Here is a 24,034-nt window from a genome sequence, read left to right as displayed (position 1 = left end):
AATGGAAAAGGCAGCACAAGTGAAATGTCTCTCACTGTCTACAAATACCTAAATTTAAGTTCAATTACAGAAGGAGGAGGGGAAAATAAAGAACACTTTTTCTTTTCTTTTCTTTTTTCTCAAGCTCCAGAGCCAAGATCTGGGTGTTTTTGAAGTCATCCTACAAGGAAGAAAGGAAAAGGCTGAAGCTTACTGTGACCTAAATAAAGCAGAAGAATTAGGTACTTGTGATCAAAGGGTTGAATGATGCATATACACATCTCCCTAAATAATATAGTGGGTGGGGGAAATGACATGTCATTATTTCTCTGAAATAAAGCGAATTACCTGTTCTGAAAAGAGGAGTTAATCTGTTTTTATACACTGAAGAATAATGCCACATTATTTCTTCTAAAATTAGCAGCTGACAAGCTGAGACTTCAGTGCTCATAGCATCTGGCTCTCCGGCACCACACTGTACTTATCACAATGAAGCTTTCCTTTACCAGTTTTATAATGATTGGTGGGGAATAGCCATTACAACAGAGGCCTACATCCACCGAGCTCCAAAATGGCAGTACGTCTAATGTACCTCAGAGTTTTTTTCTTTCTTTCTTTCTCAGAGAAACAACTTGCAGAAAACCTGAGACTGAGATTTCAGAAACAATCTGGTGACTTATACAGGCAAGATTCTTCCATCCAGCTGTACCATTACTAGTTGTCTTCTTTCAAACCAGAAGCAAATGTACGACAGTCTCATTCTAAAATCCTGCATTTTGAGATTTCTGGTGTCCAAGGCAGGCAGCTGAAGAGTGAATTCTGAAACCTGAAGTCAGACTTATCTAAGTAAATAAGTGGTTTATTTTTCCCTTTCTCAAACTCTAAAGCTACAGATACTAAACAACTGAGCACATAACCATAGCAATGGCTGAACCATTTCTCTTGAAAAGATGATGGCTATATTTTGTCACATGAATGCACAGGAACAGCATAGAGACTTCTCAAAACTGCTCTCCTGAGGAGTTTTTCTGTTTGCTGTTCAAGTATAGAGCAGGGCTGAGTGGGGCTCAGCATTCATAAAGAGGTTGAGGGGATTGAAAACCTGAGAAGCAATTTCCATTGGACTTGGAAGGCCAAAGTCACAGAACTTATTTACCCTCTAGCAAATTTCCAGTTAAGTACCATTTCAATTGAATAATCAAATTTTCATGACTCGTCTTTACTGATGCATGGTGACATTCCATTTCTCCAATTTATCCATAGAGAACTCCCTAGCAGCAGGTTGGAAAGGAAGTAAATTCAACTTTCTCAATCACTCATGTGAGAGAAGTGATTGGGTAATATTTTTGCTATGTTTAAATATTAAAACTTCACTTTCGTTGGTGTAGTTTCCTTGACTGTGACAACACGGAGCATACAAAAGGTTATAAACCCAGTCACCAAAACCACTTATCACCATTCGACCTTTCACTGCAACATATATATATATATTTTTTTTTCCTCTTGAAGGGTGGAAGGTTGGTCTCTTGTCCATTCAAAAGAAAAAAAAAAAAAAAAAAAGATCTTGTAACTGTTGAAGAAATCCTTGGAAAAAAAAATAAATACTACCCAAGAGCAACTTAATGGAAGAAATTGCTTCCTCAAGAGAGGTTGGCCTGTTCAGAAAAGCAGGTAGGTACTGAGTACTGCACTAACAGGTGTGGGAGAGGTAAAACAAAGACATGTCTTCAAATCCCTGTATCCATAGGCTTTTGCACAGGATAAAGGTACTGTGTTAGGGTGGAAGGGCATCTTCTCCATCTTATCTAACAATGACTCCATGATCATGTCCCACTGGTCAGTGAAAAACCTGATCCACTCTGGGCTTCAGCAGCCCTCAGACAGATGAGCAGAAATGAGCTGGATTGAACTAGGGAGGCTTCTAAGGCAGCCTCTCCCTTTGAGAAGGCAAAGCTGTCAGGATGTGTTGCTCATGAAGCTGCATCTAAGCAACTGGGTTGGCTGTAGATGAAGGCACCATTTCAGACAACAGATTACTAAGGTAAATTTGTGGTCTGGGAAAGCAGAATCTGTATCTAACTCAAGAGTCTTAATTTCTAGTCTCTCAGAGGCAAAAATGGAAACCCAGTTGCAGAAGAAAAGCTGACTGTGTTTATCGCTCTATCTTGCCTGACAGTAACTTCAGCAAAAATTATAACCAAGACTCTCTTCAGTTTTTCTTTTTCTTCCTGACTGTAATAACATGTAAATTATGTCGGGCTAATTTCTAGTTTCATATTCAGTTTAAAGAGTTTCAATTTACCTGCAATCAGTTTTCTGTAGCACAACACTAGCAAGCGTACAGTGTTAAAGTACAGTACTCTCTTACTAACTCCTCCATGTTTATTTGTCAGCAGGAAAGACAAACAGTTAATTAACAGCTCCACGAGTACAGATAATACAACTGTCAGCGGAAAGAAAGCAGGACTGTCCACAAAGTAAATAAGCTTCCTTTTTTAGCACATGCGGCTAAACTAACTTCTCTTAGGATTAACCTGCTGGAGGGGGACACAATTACACTCGCCAAATACATGAGGGCAACTCTCCATCACTGCCTCTTTACAAAGCACAGAATGAATAATTTCCTTGAAAAAGCAAAAAGTGGGATAAAGCACTGTTTAAATTATATTCATAATGATTTATTTGAAAATATGTTCTCATTATACTGTTATCTAAGCACAACCCATTGTAAGCCAAAAGCAGTTTGGTTCCACCTGAATTTAGAGTCATTATTATAATTATTCTCACCAGAACAACCATTAATCACATAAACAATACCTGGCTTGCAGAAAATATGTGGTAAGTAGCTATATTATGATTTAGTATTATTTTTTTTACATTCTTTTAGTCTTACTTGAATACTTATTTTCTAAGAAAATGCTTTTGAAAGAAAAATTAGGAATCGTCTTACCTTCAGATTGATGTGTGGCAAGAGGTGTCTGGGTCTCCTTGGAGTAGGATACCACCTCCCGAGGTAAGAAATCAACCTGGGTAATCTTTGACACCCCTAGTTTGTGCAGTCTGCGTCTAAGATGGAATACATGACATCAAAAGGTTACTGTTAGGAGTAAATCAGTAGCAGGAACAAAAGTGTTTGCTTTTATGAATAGGATTAAAAAAAATACTTCAGTGTTTGCTAAGATGAAACACAATGCACTATGTCTGAGAAGCACCTAATTACAGTGAAGAAAATTAACCTGGTAACCATTTGCCATAATAAAATATAGTTAGTAAATGCCTCTGGACCTAGACTGTGCTGCTGAAAGGGACTGTAAATGGGAGAAATGACCTGCTCATGCCCCTCGTAACATGCAACAAAACAGTCTTCTCTTTCATACTATTATTACTACAATGTTCTGCCTGTTCAAGAGATTTAATTCTTAGTCTGAGATATCCAACAGTGGAAGAGACATTATAGGTGTAAAGTAGGCTGGATTAGGAGTGTTAGATGTCCATCTGAGAGTAGTAAATGAGCGGGGTGAGCAATTTCCATAAAGGAGATTCTCTCTTCCACAGGAATTATCAGCAGTGGATTTGCTGCCAGTTTGTGAGTTTTAATGCAAGCTCTGAGACACACCTGGAACGGGGCAAGTATAGCTTTCTTTTTCTACTTCCCTAAGTTTAAACAAGCCATATGAACCATATCAGTAAAGCCAAATAATGGTGTGACTGGATAAGAAGAAGAGAGCCAGCTGAACAGGATCATGAACACTTTTAGTCATACACAGTTCACTCAATGGTGCTGGGGAAATCAATTTGTTTCCTGAATATTATTTGACTGTCTGTAGGGAGGGAAGAATAAATAAAGACTTGCTTGCAAATGTTTTACTGGAAAAAATGCCAACTTTTAGCAGACAAAAAAATATGCAAATAATAAATGGATCTAGTAAATAAGTCCAGTCGCCCAGATCAACACGTGCAAGCATGCTTACACATTTAGAGGAGATAAATTCACAGACACAGTGTTTCTGAACAGCCACGTGATTAAAAAGAGCAATTTGGAAAAGCAGTAAATTCATACACATTATCCATATCCCCTCTGTCTTCCAGAGTGTGAGAAGAACAGAGGTCAATGTTTTTTTTTGTTGTTTTTGTTTTTGTTTTTGTTTAAATCTAATTCATTTACAGTGCTTTAGGTATTCAGTTAAGATTGATGTCTGAAAGTAAATGAGTCTCTAAAAGGAAATTGTCATCATTGGAAGACACCTACTGAACTCTTAATCTAGTTAGTGCTATATCATCTATATATTTATCTAATCTGGTTTACTGGCTGAGTTTTTATTAAGCTGAATGCAATTTGGTTCAATGGGTAATCAGAATGAATCAGCTGTATCACAAACAATTAGAGTAGTAATAGTTGTTACAGCTCTAAGCATCTTCTTTTAAAAGAGGAAAAAATAACAAGTCACCCTCCTTACAAACATCTGTGACTTTACAATACGAACAAAAGCAATGGTTGTCTGAAAATCCTCTAGGGTGGGGCAGAAAAACTTCTGCAGCTTGTGTTATACTTCAAGAATCTGTAACAGCTAACAAATGTTTTAGTACTGCTACATTTTTGTAGCTGATTTAACTAGGGGGTTGTATGAATTCAAGCTTCAATAAATACCCTACCCAGCAAAATGCTTTCTATCCTTCAACACCAGATGGAAAATCTCTGTTGCCTACTTGGTTGGTCAGACTTCCTTCAAAATCAGTCCTCCAGTGCCCCCAAACCACTGATTCCATTTAGTGAGATTCTTAAGCTTCCTTCATCAAAAGAGCTTCTTCACTGGTTAAGTATCAGCTTTGATTACGTGTTTAATCTAGGCCTAATTAGAATCTCAGCTAATTCTAACAACAGTTTCACATGAGGCCATTCCCTATCTCCTTGACTGACTGGGGATGGGGGAATATTGCTCCTACTGGAGAGCTGGATGTAACTGCTAGTTGGGTTAGCTTCTGTGTAGGCTGTTAACCAAGATGTGAGCTACTACCACCCCAGAACACTGTGCTGAGAGAATATATCGAATTTTTCACCTCAAACATTTATAATTCAGTAATTGCTGATGGTTGTACAAATGTACAGAGTTACTCATATCCTGGTAATTACTGGTGAAGGCAGAGAGGTCTTCACTTGGAGGAACATCATCTCTTCTTTTTTGACCCTGATGATCAACCTGCAATGGTTCTTATCTAACTAAAAGTTGGCCTAACTCTTGTTCTCAAGCACTTAGGGACAACTGAAACATCCTTTCAGTACATGGACTCTCTCAAACATGGACTATAATTGTTCTGGTCTCTAATTCTCCTTAGGGCAGCATTAAAATGTTTTATTTCTATTTCTCTTCCATACTTCCCATCTGAGATGCTCATAGTTCTTTTCATTTACAGTTTGCTGAATATTCAACTTAGAGAGGCCATAAACTTTAAGGATTCCTTTCAAAAATGCATCAGTAGGAAGACAGTATCTAATGCCTATACATTAAAATTGGTTCCTCTTTCCACAGGAGGACAAAGATGTATCTTCTGGAAGTATTTAGCTAAACACATCATTTGCATGTTGACTGCAGGATTTCTTTTGTATTGATATTTTTCTATCTAGTCTCATGACACCAGAGGAAAGTGTGGTTCTTTGTCTTAACTCTGCCTTGGTTTTGAAGTTTTCTTTCAAAAGGGACAGGACTTCTCTTATAGAATATACCTGTGGGTTCACTCATTGACATCCTTTTCTGTCTTTGCACTGACTGCTTCTAGAAGATTAAGGTTTTGTGGCTATATGCAGGCTTATCTTTACATGTGTCAAACCACCTTGCCTTGCACAGCCATTTGAGGAACCTTGCTTCTGTAAGTGCTCATCTTTAAATCCAAACTTCTGGGAAAGGGTAGTTGAGATTTCTAAAACATATCTGTATGCTGTAATAGCTTGAGAAATTTTTCCTTTTTCATATGATCCAGGTGATGTTGCAGAATCTGGATCTATCTGAAGTCACACTCAGGTGGAAATAACAAACAAAACAGTTCTGGGTGTGGAGAAAGCCTGCCTAGAAAGCCCTCCGGATACTTCTGATCTTCCTTCCTGGTCAACAGTCAAGCCTCCCCAAGTGCAGCTGAGAGCACTGTCAATCAATAATTAAAAGAAAATCTTTGATTTTTTATTTTTTTTTTTGAAGTCTAGAGAAAGGTGAATGAATTTCACATGAATTGTTGGGGAGAAAACACCAAGAACTAGTCGAAACAGAAGATGCTTGCTTGGAGATGCAGACAGCAGAGACTGTAAGTTCACAAGTGGAACAACTTCTTCAGCACAGAGATATGGTTTTGCTTATGACTCAAGTTCTGAAGAGCTTGAAGGACCTTTACCTTTCCTTTTTAGAGGAACAATTTATCCTAAATATGTCTGCAGGTAGGCATTTCATATCTTCAAGTCTTGCTGTTTTTCCTATACTATTAATTTTCTCTCCTTTTGCTACTTTTCAAGGTAATTGAAAACAGAGCAACCAATTTTCTCATCTGGAAAAGACTGCAAAATTCAGTCTGAGATGCTAATAAACAGCATTTTCACTTGCCAATGCAATCTAATAACTTCAGTGATCACACGGGTGATCCAGATTGAGAAACGTGTATAAACATAATTTTGCAGTTACCAAGCCATACTTGTGTACTTGGAGTTTCAGCAATAACACAGTACTGACATTAGCTAAGCTTCCAGAGAAAAGCTATTGTTTCTGACTTTCCTTGATTGCCCACAGTAGAAAAGAGAAACGGTTCATGCTATCAGGATTTTCTTGATGATGCTATACTACATTCACAACAAACATGAACCTTTGTTCTTTAATATAATGATCTTTTAAAACGTAAAAATTTGGTACGCTTGGTTAACTGCACCAGTTAGATTCTTCTATCTAAAGTAACTAACTTTTCCAGATACTTGGGGTAGAGAAGTTCCATCCCAAACTGAAGAATAATAATCTTAGCCCTAGTGTAAGTAGGAAATGCTTGATTAACCTCAACTCAAATAATATGGCATTTGCCCTTGGACTGTGATCATATTTAAGTGCACAATTATAAATGCATATACAGCTCCTGAGGAAAGGGGGGAAACAACATAACTATGGCAAAGACAGGAAGGAGGGAGCAAAAGTACCTTGCAAATGATTCAGCAAGAAAAGTCTGAATCAACAGGTACAAACAAGAGCAGTGTAACTGTACATGCACATTGAAGTGCCACAATAATAACATTTCATCTGTAATGAAATAGTTATTTGTATTGTGTTTCAGGCAACAGAAACAGCAGCTTATGTTTTAATGAGCTTCCTTCAAAGCGTTATTTTTTTCCACAAATATGTCTTTGCTGAAGCTTCTTATTGATTAAAGTAAAGAAAAGAAACTTAAATTATGGTCTTTTTGAGTCCACAAAGCAAATGAAAATCACATAAATACAGCTCAACTGGGAAGCATTTGCAACATAATTCTTGCAAAGAAATGATAAATGAATAACAAAAAGAGCTGACATATACCCAAGTTCAGAGTCAGACTGGAGCTGCAGCACTGAGGGGTCTGTGTCCCATTGCAAGGTCCTAGGGTGGTAATCAGCCGTGCAGCACAACGGGGGGAAAAAAAGAACACACAGAATTAACTGAAAGGATGAACAAAACCCCATCTCATTAGTTACATGCTGTACGTAGAACATTCAACCTCCAAGTGCAAGGGCAAGCTGCAGTATGTCAAAGAAGGTTTACTACTAGCCTATGACAGGACTATTAAAATTACATGTTATCAGTAAATAAAAGGGAAGAAGCTGGGTTTCTTTTCAGATTTTAATTAATAAAACTTTTTTTTTTTTTTTTTTTTTCCTGAAAGACTTCTAACTCTCCAGTTATGGTTGATGCACTCAGTATGTACAATTTGTAGGCAAAATTTATTATAATCATGTTTTTTGTTGTTGTTGTTTTGTTTTTTTTTGTTTTTTTTTGTTTGTTTGTTTTGTTTTGATCAAATGGATTGAACACTTGCCCTGAATTCCACTGAACAGCAGTCTAACCCTTTGTATACTCCTAAGACTGACTGTAAGCCATCCTGTAAAGAGTTCTCTGGGTACAAACAACACAAACAAATGGCACACTGACACCAGTTCTGACGTGTTATGGAGGCACCTGGGACAAATAAATTCCACTTCTTTTCATCCACAGAAAATTTCTGGGGGAGAGGGGAATGACCCATCTGGAGAAATCAGATGATGGCAGTCTCTTAATGGACTACGGTCATGTGGGACTGTCACAGAAAATTTAAAAAAAATTCAAGAATTTTTCAACAATGCCTACTCATTTTTTTTATTTTACTTTATTTTTCCTCCTAATGAAGCCATACATCATATGCAAGAGAACTGTCCATGACAGCATCAGGAATAAAAGTTTGGCTCGTGGCCACGTTGTTCTGCAATACGAACACGAGATAATGCATTGTACTCACTAGCAGAGGCTAAAGTAAAGGAAAGCACTCCCACACTAAAGCAAGCAAGTCATGTCTATGCAGTAGATAATGATAGTCCTCAAAATTAAAAACTCCACTCATTTCTTTTGAATAATATTGTGATACAGAAAATACACTTTTATCACACCCAGCTAAACCCAACCATATAACTAGCCATGTTTAATCTACACAAGCCCTTCTGCAACAGTAGCAACCTCTGCCAATGAATCATTCATATAAACTAAGTTATTCAATTAGATTAGAAATAGATCACATACAGCCATACAATTTTGCCACTCCTATACTCAGTAAATGTACCCGTTCTATTACCAATGTTAATTCACCCTCTAGTGAGACAGACAAAGGCATGTGATTCACTTTGTTGTGTCAGAGTGAAAGATAATCTATCTCAACATCCTGCATGTACAAAAACAATGAAGAATTGTAATGAAAAGGTGCCTGCATTACATGCAGTGTAAGGGTACTTTTTCCTCTTAAGATATCATGATCCATAGTGATGTGTATTGGCGTTAAAGACTCTACAATGATACAGAAAGACTCCTCTAAAATGAAACAGTATTACAAAAGGATTAGAGATAAAACAATGAAGTAATAAAAAACAGATGATTTTCCCTTGAACTGGACTGTAGCTCAAGTGCGGCAGAAACGTAAGCGGACATAAAGATCTGAATGCCTGATGCAATGCAAAAGCATCAGTGTCTAATGCATTACATACACACCATTAAAAATGCTATCTGTGTGAAAATGCCTTGTAATGTCACCAAGGTCAGTAACATGCAGTAGGACTCACTATGCATATGCCTATTTCTAATGTTATAGCTGCCTAGGGACTACTTATAAAGGCTTTCCAAACATTTACAAGAAAATATACATAACTCATTTCAGTTATTTCCCCCCTCCATTCATTTCCAAATGTACAAAATTTCCCAAGGGAAGACTAATAAAGACTATTGCATCAGAAAAACCCCATTAACAAATGATTAAAGCAAGAGCTTGCAACAGGTCTCTGCAAAGACCCAGACCTTACAGTCCACCTCTGAGAATCCAGACCAAGTTACGAGAGAGCACATCTACCTCACACTCAGCTGGTTGCCTGAACAAAATAGATTTAGAGACCTTACACACTTGAGACAGCACTCAAATCCCCCAAATATGAGCACAGCAATACTTATTGTGGAAATTTCCAATGCAAAGATATGTATTCAACCCCTAGTCCAAAAATAATAATAATAATAAAATCTTAGATTTGTACTCCAAATAATACTTTTTTGTTTTGTTTTGTTTTGTATCATGCTACAACTTGAAAAGTCTTGAAAAATAAATAAGGAAGTGATCTGCTGTGTTGTCCTCCCAAGCTCAGCTGAACAACGTTATTGCAAAAACTGAGGCTGCAGGTAGCAGATCATCAGGTCCCAAGTCTTGCCCTAGGAGACACGATGCAAGTGGCTACGCTTAAATCAGGGAGCAACTACAGGCTTCAAGGAAGAAGACTGGTTTGCCCTTTGCCTCTTCCTGCTACCTGAAGAATGTCTGCAGATCAAAATGAAAGTGAGTGAACAGGAGAGATGTAATATGGACCTGCAGTATAGCCAGTTCCCATGGCAATAACACCAGAGAAGAAATAAACAGATTCTTGATGGACTGGCAACACAGAGATGCTGTTAACTAGCCTGTGCTGTTACCTGGAATAGGAAAGTAAAGCTAATCTGTTTGTGAAGAGCAGATTGTATGGCATTCCCTGATCGTTTGGATGAGTATTATCATTACGTTTGTTCTGCTGTGGACAACTCTCAGTGAGGATTGTGAAATGCCATTGGATCTGGGTGAAAAATCAGTGTTAACCTTTATCAAACCTAGTACACAAATTCTTTCCCAAAAGATTTATTTTTTCATTAAGAAAATGATTATGTATTGTTGCTCTTTTTTTTTTCTTTCTTCCTCATATATAAAAACTGATTTTGGCTTTGGGACTTTGGCCACCCAAAGATAGGGGCAGAGGGAGTAACATTGCAGACCCCAAACACAACTGCATGGGCCTAGGAGAACTGTTTGACTGGTAGCTCAGCAGTCAAGCACAGGTGCTCCCACTCAGTACGAGTGAGCATAATTTGGGAAAAGTTCCCTTGAACAGGCTGAATGGATTTTGGCACAGGTCTATGTAGAAGAGATCTAAAGCATTTTGCCACATTTTAATGGGGAAAAGAGACTTGAGCATTATACAGCAGCTAAAAGCAGCGCTCCCTTACACATTACTGTGCTTCCACAAATCTCCTGGAGTCCACCTGAGTTGAGCCTCCTTCTTCAGGTGAACTGAGTGCACATGGCATGGAAAGAGACCCTGGAAACTCCACAGAAGGAAACTCACTGGTCATGGGAGTCACAGCCAGGACTAAGCCAGATCAGGCTGTTCCCATCACCCAGAAAGCAGAGACACTGTTTTAATGAGAACTACCCATTGTTTCAAAGCTGGTTGCTACATAAGTCTCCCACACAGTGACAAACAATAGCCCTGCTATCAATCTTCCTTCCACACGTTTGGTGAACAACGGCTGCCCTTGAGTGATCGTAGGATAAAAACTAACTATTATCAAACAACAGATTGTTCTAAAGCAGCATGAAGGGAACAAGGACTTTAAGATCTTGCACTAAGTAGACAAGGTAGAGGTGTTATTACCTCTCTTTAAAATGTTCTGCTTTCATGCCTTTAGATCCTCTATTTTAGTATTCTCTATTTGTTATGTATTATGATCTCAGTAATTCAGGAATTTAGGACAGCATTCTTAGATGCTGCTGCTGTTTCAGCTATTTGTACTGAAAAAGTACTAGTTCATTTTGATGCAATGCATCTTCTTTCTCCCCAGTCAGTAAGGGAATAACCTGCAAGAAGAAAGCAAGGGGAGAAAGAGACCAAGATGTCACACATTTAAGAAAAGATTAGATGGTAAAGCAACTTGTTACATTTTTCTATTCTGAATTCATGTCCACAGCCTTAGGGAGATATTCAGAACAGAATTCCAAGAGGATGGGAGCTATTGCAAAATTTAAGGAAGTAAAAGGCATTTGAATAGAAGCATTCCCTTTTCTGTATTTATTATTACAAAGGAAAAGCAGACACTCTGCCATGTGTTAGGGTGCCCTGTGGAACCTTACTTCCAGACTGTTTTATTCTGACTGCATCATGTTGTTTATGTAGATTAAAAATGTGGAAAAGGCTAAAACAAATAAACTACAAATAAAATAAAACATTTGAACTCTTTTAGGAAATTCCCAACCTCATAATGCATTAATGAAACATCACTTTTATCATCTAAAACTGTCTGGAATTTGTGAGAACTTCTCAGCTGATTTAAAAAACTTTGAATCTGGCCTTAATGATACTATATGAAACATGTAAGGCATCAGTGCCAACACATACACTTATTAAGACCTCATCATGAAAGGATATTTAATACCCTGAATTATGGTCAGATTGTGGTACAGCTCAGCTCTGGTAAATGCCCTAATCCAGCATGTTGGCAGCTTTGTTCTGTCTCTTCTTCCCTGAAGCTAAAATCTAATCCTCCCTCATCTGTTGCTGATGCTGCAGAACATGTGTTCTGCATGACTTCTCTTCTCCCCCCACTTTCCCTTCCCAGGTCAAGAGCAGCCAGGCCTGAAAATTTGTGCTTTTGAAAAAGGCTACTCACAGAAGTAACAGCAAACCCTGCTTTTCCAAGGGGCCTCTTGCAGGGTAGAAATCTCTTTGCTGCATTGCAAATCGTTCCTTCAAGCAGAACTGAAGAAAAATAAATACCATGTTACAGCATCTCCTATCACCAGGTACTACTAGGTGATACACTTCATTATTTAATGAAACACCATTGGATGGGACAGATCCCAGCTCCAGCATCTTCCTTTGCACTAACAGCAACATCTTACAATGATCCCTTGTGTGGAAAACAACTGTGCCCTTCTAACCCAAAATACATTGAAGGAGTGTGCCGTGGCTCCACAGATTGAACTGTTCAGATGTTTTCAGAGATCAGAGGCCAACCCCATTAAGCAAAATACAGACTGTTCCCAAACTGAAAGACAAAAAATGAAGAGGGAGTCACTCACAGCATATCAAGTCTCAAACCGCCTTTGCTTACCAGAGTAATGCTTTCTTCCTATCATTCATAATCATATGAATGTTGGGAAGAAATGACTACTGTCACTTTCCCTGTCCAAGGTAGCAAGGGTATTTATACCCTTCTATCTTCAGGTACTTGAAGGAAGTGCTCTAGCAGGGAAACAAGTCATCACTGGCTTCCTACACAGGAGCAGAACGACAGGAGATTGCTCCATATACGAGTTCTGAGTACCCAACCTAGACTCCAACCAGTGTCAGAGGTGGCTGTCCACAGGGAACCTGGGGAGAAAGGCCAGCTAACTGGGGTGGGTGACCATGCCACTAAAGTACCTACATTATATCCCCACAGTGGAGCAGCACAGGTACTTTTCCTCTCTGCCACCCCATTCTCAAGAAACTATTCCTTCCCTGGCCACTGATGGTGGGACTGTGAGCATATCTAACTTGTGTTTGAAAGAGGGTACAGAAATCTACAGGCCATTCAGACCCATTTTGGTCCCTGGTAAGATGAAGGAACAAATCCTCCTGGAAGGTATTTTTAAGGACATGATAGTAAAGGTGTTTGGGAGTAGTCAGCATGGATTTATGAAGGGGAAAATGTGCTTAACCAACCATAAACCCATCTACAAAATGACTAGTTTTATGGAGAGCAGTGAATAGTGTTTATCTCAAGTTTAGTAAGGCTTTTGATACCTTTTCCCAAACTATCCCTATAGACAAACCGATGAAGTATGGACTAGGTAAGTGGACACTGAGGAGATTGAAAATTGGCTGAACTGCCATGCTCACAAGGCTGCAGTCAGTAGCACAATGTCCAGCTGGAGGCCATTCACAGGTGGAGTACCCTCAGGTGAAGTTTGAGTCCAATACTGTTAAATATCTTAATTAATTACCTATAGGACAGAGCAAAGTGCACTCTCAGCACGTCTGCAGATGATACAAAGCTGAGAGGAATCACTGATAAACCAGATGGCTGTGCCATCCAAGGGACCTTTACAGGCTGGAGAAATGGGCTGGCAGCAACACCATGAAGCTGAATGAAAAGAAAGGCGAAGTCCTACACTTGGGGAAGAAAAACCCCACGCATGCCAAGTGCTGCCTGGCTGGAGAGCAGCTCTGAGGAAAAAAGAGCCGGGGTACTGGTGAGTTTGTGGAGTCTCCATCATTTTATATAGTCAAAGCCCAACTGGACATGGCCAGAGCAACCTGTTCTAGGTGACCCTGCTCTGAGCAGAAGTGTTCAACTAGACAACATCCAGTGGCGCCTCCCAACCTCAGCCTTCCAGTTCTGGGGTTGTGTGATTCAGTGCTCTCCCTTTCATCCTCTGCTAGCACGCGCTGAAGAGTCAAGATGCTATCTGCTCTGACAGGAAAGCTGTTTGAAAGCCTGCAGTGTTCCACCTATTTCTTGCTTTCTTTTCTTCTAACTTCAAATGCAACTTGAAAAAAAGCAAACTTGGAAAAAAGAGCAGTAAAAAAAAAAAAAAAAAAAGTGCTTTTAGGCAAAAGTCCTAACTAGTAAAGAATAAAGAGACTCTTGTTTTTTACTTTGATGCAAAGATGAGCCCCATGCTTAAAATACAGGCTTAGATCACAATTTCCATGAGATTCGGCACTGCTTACATTATAACTGTGTATCTGCATATGGATAATGTATTGAAGAATAGGTTCCACCCAACTCATGTATTCTTAAAAATACCGGATATAACAATTGTGAGATTTTATTTTAAAATTGCTGGTAAAATACTAGGATTTAGACATGTTTAAATGCATTTCTTCAATATGATACCAAATATTTTCACCTAAATTACAATCCAGTATTATTTTCAAGTTTAATATGTAATCTATTGTGTATCTAGACTTTTTTTCCCCAAGGTCTGAACATTGCCAGAATGAATTTAAGACTAGAAAACTGTCAGTGAGAAACTACTGCACGTATGAAAACATATAAGTGTATAGATAAGCTGTTTGTTTTTATTCCTTTCATTCTAGATTTTTGTAATTTTAATTTTCTCCTCTGTAATTTTCACTTTCTGATATTTGTCATACACTTAAGATGTCTCCAAAAAAAAAAAAATCAAGAAAAAGAAGACTCAGAGCTATTACTCAGAGATGGAAAAGTGCCACTTGCCTCAATTGGTGTTTTGCATTTAAGCCACTGTTCTGGTGCCATCTGTGCTCTGTTTAGCGGATCTGTTCCACTTTGAAAGGATTGGCAAAAACAAAATACCTTCCTTGTGCTACTTGTTTTCTGAAGCACATTATAAGCAAGATGGTTATCAGCATTTAGGGAGGGTTTGTGCCTCTCAACAAGACGCTCACTTACACGCAGATGCTCACGTATAGCAGAATGGCCAGACATCACTGTGGATTCTTGTATTCAGAGCTGGGCTGGTAATCATAAAATAAAATGCCATAATGCATTCAGCAAACAAGGAGTTTGGCACCACTGCTGGAGCTCAGCCAGATACTTGGGTTTGCATTTACACTCCCAAGCAGGCTGACACCTCAGACTTCCAGTCTTCACCAATAAAAAGAGCAACTATGACCTCCCTGGGAGCAGAACACTGTCTTTCAGCTGCCTGGCAACCTTAGCAGCACTTTTCAGAAGGGCATGAGTTTAAAAAACTCTTTTTTTTAAGGTATATTTATAAAAAATTATAGACATGGTAATATTTAAAACCTATGTATATTTCAACATCCTTCTTAAATCAAGGCTATATTGCTGAACGTATTTAATAATTTGCAAAATCCACTTGAAATTTAAATCAGAATGGACAATTCTGGCGTGGTTTTAATTATAAGGATATATAACAGGACAAACGCCTTGTTGATTTTAATTCCATAGAATTCAGCTAAGTAAATCAGAACTTAAATTCATCCAATCTGCTGAACTTATTTCATGTATTTGAAGTCTGTCCTTTTGATTCAGGTCTACTTTACAGGATATGATCTCCTGGCAATGTAATGAGCCTTGTCATTCTCACAGTTTCTATGCTACAACTACAGAAATCTTTCTTAGTCTGGAAATTTATGCTGGTTTACCAGAAGGGTCACTGTGAACAGCAGGCAGTATCTGCGAGGACAAAAGGTCACATAGTTAGAAGCTTCTGCTGAGCCTATGAATTCACACAGATTTACTGTAAGTGCTGGATAGCATGAAGTGTCATCTTGAATGTGCATTAATAAAAAACATGTTCAGGAGGGGGAAGGCACAAGTCGCTTTGTTCCTGTAGCAAACCCTGAAGCGGTTTGAAAACTCTTTTTTAAAAAATATATATATTTGTATTTATTTTTTACACCAAGAATATGTCTAAGCAACAAAACAGAACTCAGATGATCAGAAATGTTATCAGGTCCTGCAGATGCTTTAAAGGAACTGCAGTACTCACATTGGGGCACTTTGATCCAAAAGGACGTGTAGATAAGGAAAGTTTTCTCAAAAACTTCAGGGGGGTTTGGAAACAGTCCCCTAAAGGACAAGGCTATACTCATTAATCAAATCTAGTAAAGACAATCCATAGTGTTTCAGAAGAGGCAAACAGCTACCAGGAAGGCCAGAAGCTACAATACTGTCTGGTATTATTCAACTGAAGAAGGTGAAAAAAAGGCAAATTTTCACATTTGTGTCAGAGTAACTGACTAGCTAGGAGAAAAGTTGATGCTTTCCTTCCTTTACACAATTTATTTTGTGATACTGCACCTATGTGTATGAACAGAAACAGCAAAATCCTTCCAGCAGAGAAGATTTTTGCTACAAAATAGAAAACTGAAAACAAGAACTCACTGTATGACAGTTATCAAAATGTTAGATTTTCTCACATCAACAGTTAAAATGTCAAAAATGTTCATGACACTACTATCTGACTTTTAATAGACCAGCTTAGATTTATTCTGCTTTAGAACTGTTAGATCTGGGGATTTAGTGAAATCTTTCCAGTAGCAAGAATTTGCATTTTATGGACTTGAAGACAATTCCTAAAAAAGGAGTTACTGAAATAGCTACTCAGAGTCTATTTTTATTTTACCAGAGTAAACATAAAATTGTGAATGGGTATTTTCTGAGGAGCTTTTCAGCAGGCTTGTGAGGAAGAAAAAGTCTACATGTACAAACTGTACCAGTTTAACTATGTTAAACAGTTTAACATTAGAGATAATCTCACAAAATTTAATTAAATCAAGATGAGATTCTATACAAGAGAAATTCTGCTTAGGCTGAGCTGGCCTTAGCAAGTAAGTTGTTTTAAAGATTAATAAAATGACCTGTTTTTTTTTTTTCTAAAAGCATTATTGTATTAGTCCCCCAAATCATCTGATTATCTGACTAAATATATGCATGATATGCCTGGAAAAAGCTACAGAAAAATAATTACTGCTGATAATCTAAATGGTTAAGTGGGGCTTTAAACATTAATATTATTTTCTTCTGGATGCAGCTGGGGCTCAGGTTTCCAAGGCATTTTATGAAGCACCCTGGGAATGGCAATCTTCCCTTCTCCTTTAATTTATAGCATGGAGATGCTTGCTAATGAGAAAAATAATCAAAGATCTGGAGGACTGAACTCTATCCATCCTTCAGGAATGAAAGCACAAAAATCCTTAATGATGCCACAGGCTCACATGCTAAAAGGATTGCAGATGATTCTAATTAATATGGACCATTCTGACTTTGTAACTGGCACGCACTGAGAAACACTCCTTGCTTTCTAGGTCAGATGTGCAGACACTTGAAAGCGACTGCCAAATATCAGTCCCGAAGGTGTCTGCTTATGTTTACAGGCTAAAAAAAAAATCGGCAGGGAGAGGCTTCAGAAATTTTGTGCTAAATATACACTGAATGTAAAGGAGTAGGATTATGGTTGTTCTTGTGCAGGCACAAAAGGAGAGAACAGGATGCAAGAAACCCACCATTTCCTCCAGCTGTATGTATGGACCTATATAGGGCAAGCCCCGACGTTTGCAAGCAGCTCCATGCAGTATTCATGCCAAGCAGTCTGTGCTCTGTGGAAAAGGATTGGCCAGCACTGCTCCTGTCACATAAATGGGTTGCAAATGGGAAATGTGAGAGATTTGCTGCTTTGCTTTAAAAAGCAGAGAATTTCTGTGAATTTCAGTGAATTTCTACAGCAATGATAGCTGAGGCAGCTCGGATGCCCCCAGGTCACTCCTGCTTCACACACGCCAGGAAGATTCAGGCCAGGAAGACTTAAGGCACAATTTGGCCTCTAACACTGAAAGAAACTGCAAGATGAAACTCATGTGCCAAGAGATCCCAAGGAGGGTACCATGGTAAATACAGGAGAAAATTGAACAGCTGGGATGTATAATTCTGCCTTATCTTGTAATGACAAACATCCCATCCCAAACCCAAACCCACCAAAACAGAGCGACAACCCCACGGGTTACCTCATGTGCCTCTAGCCGCCAGACAAACCTTTCTGTTGACTCTCCACTCAGATTCATGTCTGTGCTGCACAACAGTCCCTAGGGTCAAAAACCTTCTTTTTTTAATAAAACACCATTCAAGTGAAGATCACCATAAAGTAGCTATTTTCCCTTGGTCTTTCCTGCAGCTCTCTTCAAATCTTTACATTGTTCCGTGCTTCCCTTTGGCTCAGCACATTTATGAAATATGTATGCCAGTAAAACAGCCATTTAAAAGCCATTTTGCACATATAAACTGGTCTTAAAATAAATAAATAAATAAATCTGATACTCATAATAGTTAAAGCTGCTGCTCCTGGGGCAACACAACATAGACCCACTTGTACCAGTCACATTTATGGAGGATCCCTGTCATTTGTGAAATGGGTAACACAATGAAGTGTGGAGAATTTAACGCTAAGCAGCAATGATGAACAGCATCAGTGCAGAGAACCTGTCAAATGCACTTACTTAATGATAAAGTAGCTGAGCCCTAGGCAATGTGGTTATGTGGCAGTGGTTTTAGCAGATCTTACAGAAATGTGTTTTTATTATGGTCTATAAGAGATGTTTTCTGTACCTAAAGAGACTACAGAAAACATGCTGCAGAGACTGTAAAAGACAATCCACTACAATAACCCAACCTTCCTGTACAACTGAACTAGAGAACAGGATCCAACCTCTTCCTTTGCCTTCTGCATGTGTCTAAACAGCAAAGCAGGCATCTAAAAAGGGGAGTGGCATCCTGGTACCCTTTCTTCAGCTTGTCAGTGTGTTTTATTACTGACTATGTAAGGAGTTGTTTAAAAATAAAACAGTGAAAATAAAAGCTGAGTTGCAAAGTCTGTTTTTTCAGGCAGAAAGTCTGAAAAGCACAGAACATAAAGACTTCAGTGACATTTGGATACACTTACGAGAGATCAGCAAAAAAATTCTTTACGATTTTAATTGTTACGTGGCAAAGGACATGCTTATTAACTCGATGTACCTTTTTTTGACTTGGCTGACAGTGAGCAAGGTTACACACAAAACTGCAAAAGGGTAAATATATTGTTTAAGTAAGTGCCATGCACTGACTCATTCAGTGCCCAGATGCTCCAGAGCTACCTCCTTCCCTGTGACTGTATTATCTGAGAAAGAAGAAATGTTTGTGTTTGAGATTCAGACATGATGCAATGTAGAGTTAAATCCAATGAGTGTGTTTAGGCATTGTATAAAAGCAGAACACTGAATAACTGCACAAAAAGGAGTAAATACCACAATGCAGAGAAAAAGGTCTGGAATTACATCTGCTTTTCCCTGCATCAGGTCAATACAAACTGAGGGTAGACATCAATACAGTGAAAGAAAACATATCGTGAGGTATTCTTTTTATACCCAAGGGGCTCAAAGCATGCACAGTAGATGGAAGAAACTCAGAGTCACATTCGATGAAAACTTACACAGATGGAGACAAATATTGTCAGCAAACTTCAAAAGAGAGTAAGAGAACAGAAGACATGCTCTTGATTCCCTGTCAGTAAGAACATCCAAGTTGATGTGACAGCTGCTACTGTGCTGTCTGGAACACAATCTGGGGACACATTCAGAGGTCACAGTCACTGCAAGATGAACTGACACAGTGGACAAAAAGCATGCCAACAGCCCCAACCAAAGGCGATACAGCTCCCCTGAGAAAAGCCCTCCAGCATCACAGACAGCTGTTCTATTCCTAGGATGGCTGCAGCTTTTCACTTAGAAATAAAAAACTGCAGTGATGATGAGACAGCCAGGGTTACATAGTGGTCTAACTCCTATGAGAAATTGCACATTACTGCTACAGAACTTCTTTGAAAGATTTGATTTCCCTTTATTTTTTTCTTTTCTTTGCTACCTAATGCTATGCTCAAAGTTATTTTCTCACTATCTCTCATTAAATATTTACAGCTTCATCTTTACAAGGACTGACCCTGCAAAGCTTTACTGCAAATAAACTGCAGGCTCTGAAGGAAGCTAACCGATTTCAATGCATCAAATGCATTTCAAAAACTGTGCTGTCAATGGAGCAACAACATAATCCACGTAAAAACCATTTAAACTAAGTATTATGTAGTGCCCTAATCCAAGCAAGATCAACAATTATAGAATGCATAGCTGTAGCTAGACAAAAACACCAAAACTAATGGACTGTGAGAGAAATAGTATGAAATAATCAACCTGGATGCTTGAATTATATTACCGCAGATAGAAGACTACACTGAAGTAACCACTCTTTGATAGCAGCTACCAGAAGATTCAGAATGCTTCCTATCATCTTTGCCTTTGTGGTAGCCCACAAAATAATCAGGTAGCTAAACATATGGGCTGCAAAATATGCAAGTTAGAAATCAAAAGAGCACAGATGAAGTTGCTGCAGAAAGAAAAGCAACCATTAACCTTTACATGTCCAAGACAGCTGAGCCTTTTGCATTTTACTGAGCATATGGAAGGTGGGAAACCTTATACATAGCCTAATGGGATTCCTGTGTTCCAGTGCAAAATGCTACATGCATGGAGCTTCACTGCACTCACACGCACACAAAGCCCAGTTTGACAATACATGTAACTGGGATGCCACTGTGCAAACCTGTAACTGTGTGGTAATGAATCCAACTGGGAACATACAGAAACAGCTAAGGAGAAAGGAGAAAAAAATGGGCCAAATGGCTAAATCACACCTTCATCCCCAAATGGAGCTCCTCCAAGCGTGCAATACACCAGGCTGAGCACACAGACACCTTACAGATAACACAAGGATACACACCAGAGCAGGCTAATATTAGCAATGGAAGTTGCTCGGTCACAGGAGCTCATCCTTTCAGCAGAGACACATTTCTACTGTCTTATGTTGAGCTTGCATGCAAAGTGCAGACCCCTAGTGCTCTGGCTCTACCTGTGTCAGGGTACTGAGGCTCCTCCAGAAAGCTGGCTTAACCCACAAGACCTAATATTGCATTACATAGCTTTGAAGCACTGTGTAAGGTTTGTCCTTGTACACTCCCCCAGATGAAGCTGTGAGTGCTGAGGAGGTGAGATGTAAGAATGTCTGAGGTATGATAACTAGAAAACCATGCCTCTCCATGGGCACTGGTTTATGACAGTTAAGCAGGGTGTGCAAAGCCATGTGGAAATAAGAAAACTGCTCTCTGTGCAATAGGGCTGTAATGAACTGTTCGGAGCAGCTTCGTAACAAAGAGCAGCACATGCCAAACCTATTTCTTAGGCTTACAGTTATGGTAAAGTCTTCCAGAATCAACGTATAACACATCACTGCTCACCCAGAATTGATCCCTACTACAACCAAGAAAAAAAAAAAAAAAGTTTCCTGTCCTGTCCAACTGAAAGCATTCAAAGTAATTCCAAGCACCACTGTTCATCTACCACATGGTCTTTCTTACTGTTGCTGTAACACTGTCCTGCCGTGTATCAAACGGGACATTGGAATGCTCCTGAAACCTGGTGTTGTCCTTAGTGAAAAGGCTATGACAAATAGCAACATGGTACTAAAGGTCAAGCAGAAAACAAACAAACAAAAAAAAAAACAACAACAAACAAAAACCTGGGCTACACGGGACAGAAATGGTTCCATAATTTAGTGCTATTACATAGTCCTCCCCACACCTTCTGCTAATAAGCTTAATGTCATCAGGGAAAAGGCAATGTTGTTCGAGCTATTATGCTGGAGATAATGGACAATGGTGCTGCAGGCCGGCAGCACTACTCATGTATAGATCTTCTGCCAAAAGGGACTATTGTGGCCACGTAGCTTTTCTTCCTGTGCAACAAAAAGCTGTATGACTCTTCTGAATGAATGGCTGTTTGAGCTATTATCTGCCTGTTGGGCAGGCACATTATCCTGAATGAGAAATGTCCAGTGATAGAAGATCCAATAGAGTTTTTAAGTAAATCACTTTAGTGATTAATTTGTCTGATCATTAAAATTTTACAAAGTTTTTTCTGGTTTCATATTTGTCCAGCTTCAATGCCAAAAAACTTGCTGCTGTTACGCATTGCCTGATGGGGCTCTTCTTCTCCCCATATAACTAGTTTCCATCGTGAACAAGCTATCAGATAGTTTTCGTCTTCTTATGTAAAATCAAATGAGGTCTCTGGTTCCAGGACAAGGCCTACTTAACACTGTCTGAACCCTCACAATTTATCAAGAACCTTCCTGAAAAGCGGCTTGGATTTCTAGATTTAGCTCAACTATCCTCACGGTTCTGTAAGAAATCACAGGTGCTTGCCAGTGGAAACAAGCCTCAGATATACCTGATAAATAGATTGAGTCTGACAACTGCCAGGTGCCAACATCTCACAGGAGTATGAACACGACCTAGTTCTGCACCAGCAATTATTATCTCACATTGGCACACACAAAGATCTCTTGCTTTCCTCAGAGCTCTCAGTAGGGCCTCTCTCAAAGGCAGTAGCAGCCTCTTTCCTCTCCAAGTTGGACAGCTCCACCACACGTGCATGTCTAAGTGTACTCCTGCACACAAACCCACACTGAATACACCTACCCACACCCAGTGACAAGCTCACTGCCACCCAGTGCTACCCACTGGTTACAGGGATTCACCAGGGCCTGTAGAACTTCCATTACCACACATCAGTCAGGCCAGGCACAAAAACCCTTGGCTGTCCTGGTACAAAACACAGCATTATGAATACCAGAGAGGATGGCAAGCAAACCCGTGGACAGCAAGTAAGGTCTTGGAATTCCCAGTACGGTCTCACTAATCCAGAAAATGGATCTAAAATGATACCCCACAATGTAATACCTCGTGAGCTTTGAAGAAGACACCAAATGAAGTTCTCTGTAAGGATATGTGGCCATGTGCTTTTGTTGGCTGTTGGGCAGAATTTAAAGTGCTAGTGTAGGCCTTATTAAAAAACATTCCTCCAAGGGTATTTCACTATCTTAAGATCAAAAAAGTTACACCACTAATGCTCAGAAGGAAAACAGGAATTTAGAGGTCTCCAGATAACATTGTCACAGTTGCCTGTAGTACTGTGGAGAATAACTTTATCCTAAACAGTAGTCTAAATACTTTTTGTTCTGCTCAAGGTATTCTGACTTGCTGAAGTCTACGGCATTTGCTTATGAATATAGCATTGCACTATTTACCATGTTTTGAACAGATAAATCTCACAGGCTGGAGCTTTCCCTCCTAACAAACTCCATTCCTTCTAGAGGGTAGACAGAGAAGGGCTGAGCAGCTTTCAGCAACAGCTGTGCAACCTCCTCCTCTCAATGGAAGGTATCTGCATCTGGCTGAAGGGGAACACAATATACTTTCAGCTAGCAGAACTGTAATTTTTTTTAAGCGGAAGGCTGGTGTGGTATTAAACCTGATGACCTGAAGCTCTCTGAGATTGCGTTTATGTAGGTAGAAGCATGTCACCTATTCCTTACAACTGTTTATTGCAGACAGCCATCACTGTGTTTTCAAGCCATTATCAGAGTTTTTGGCTCACAGATTTGATGAGCTGGTTTTATGTTGAGTTGGTTTAACACAAAAAAAAAAAAAAAAAAAAAAAAAAAAAAGCTATTTGGACCCATGTTTTACATTTTTCAAAATACACAGAATAGTTGCTTGGGCCTCTTCTTACTTGAACACATGCTCCTTTAATAGCAGCATCCTCGTTACTTTTTTACTCCAGACAAGGAATTACTCAGGAATTGCCACTTGCATTTCAAATTTTGGCCATATGAACAAAGATACGAAGGTTGCTCTTGTGCCCATCCCTTACACTCTTTTCCACAAGAGGAGAGCCGCTTCCCTCCCACCCTCTGATATCCACAGTTTCTAAGACAAAATTGCCAGTTGGTCCTGGGGTGTTTCAGCCTGCTTCTATACAAGCTCTGCTTTACCACTGCCAGTTCCACACACTGCAATGCACAGCTATGTAGGAGCCCAAGACAGCCTGCTGTTACACACAGAAAGACACGTTCTACAGGACTTCACAGGGGACTGGTTATATGAACAA

General features: G+C 39.2%; 1 protein-coding gene across 8 annotated transcripts in view; it reads right to left on the bottom strand.

Moving 5' to 3' along the window:
• DYNC1I1 (dynein cytoplasmic 1 intermediate chain 1) overlaps nt 1-24,034 on the bottom strand; it is a 188,842-nt gene that overhangs the window by 143,995 nt on the left and 20,813 nt on the right. For 5 of the 8 annotated variants that reach the window (XM_084510209.1, XM_084510210.1, XM_084510211.1 and 2 more), the window contains exons 6-7: nt 7,518-7,577; nt 2,930-3,045 (exon numbers count right to left, since the gene is read on the bottom strand). In XM_084510209.1, coding sequence (XP_084366335.1) covers nt 2,930-3,045; nt 7,518-7,577 — 176 coding nt within the window. The remainder of the gene's footprint in view (nt 1-2,929; nt 3,046-7,517; nt 7,578-24,034) is intronic. The other 3 variants (XM_084510213.1, XM_084510215.1, XM_084510216.1) reach the window with 1 other exon arrangement.

This window comes from Aythya ferina (assembly GCF_964211825.1).
Source record: "Aythya ferina genome assembly, chromosome: 2".
Lineage (NCBI taxonomy): Eukaryota > Metazoa > Chordata > Aves > Anseriformes > Anatidae > Aythya > Aythya ferina.
This window is presented reverse-complemented; position numbering and strand designations above follow the sequence as displayed.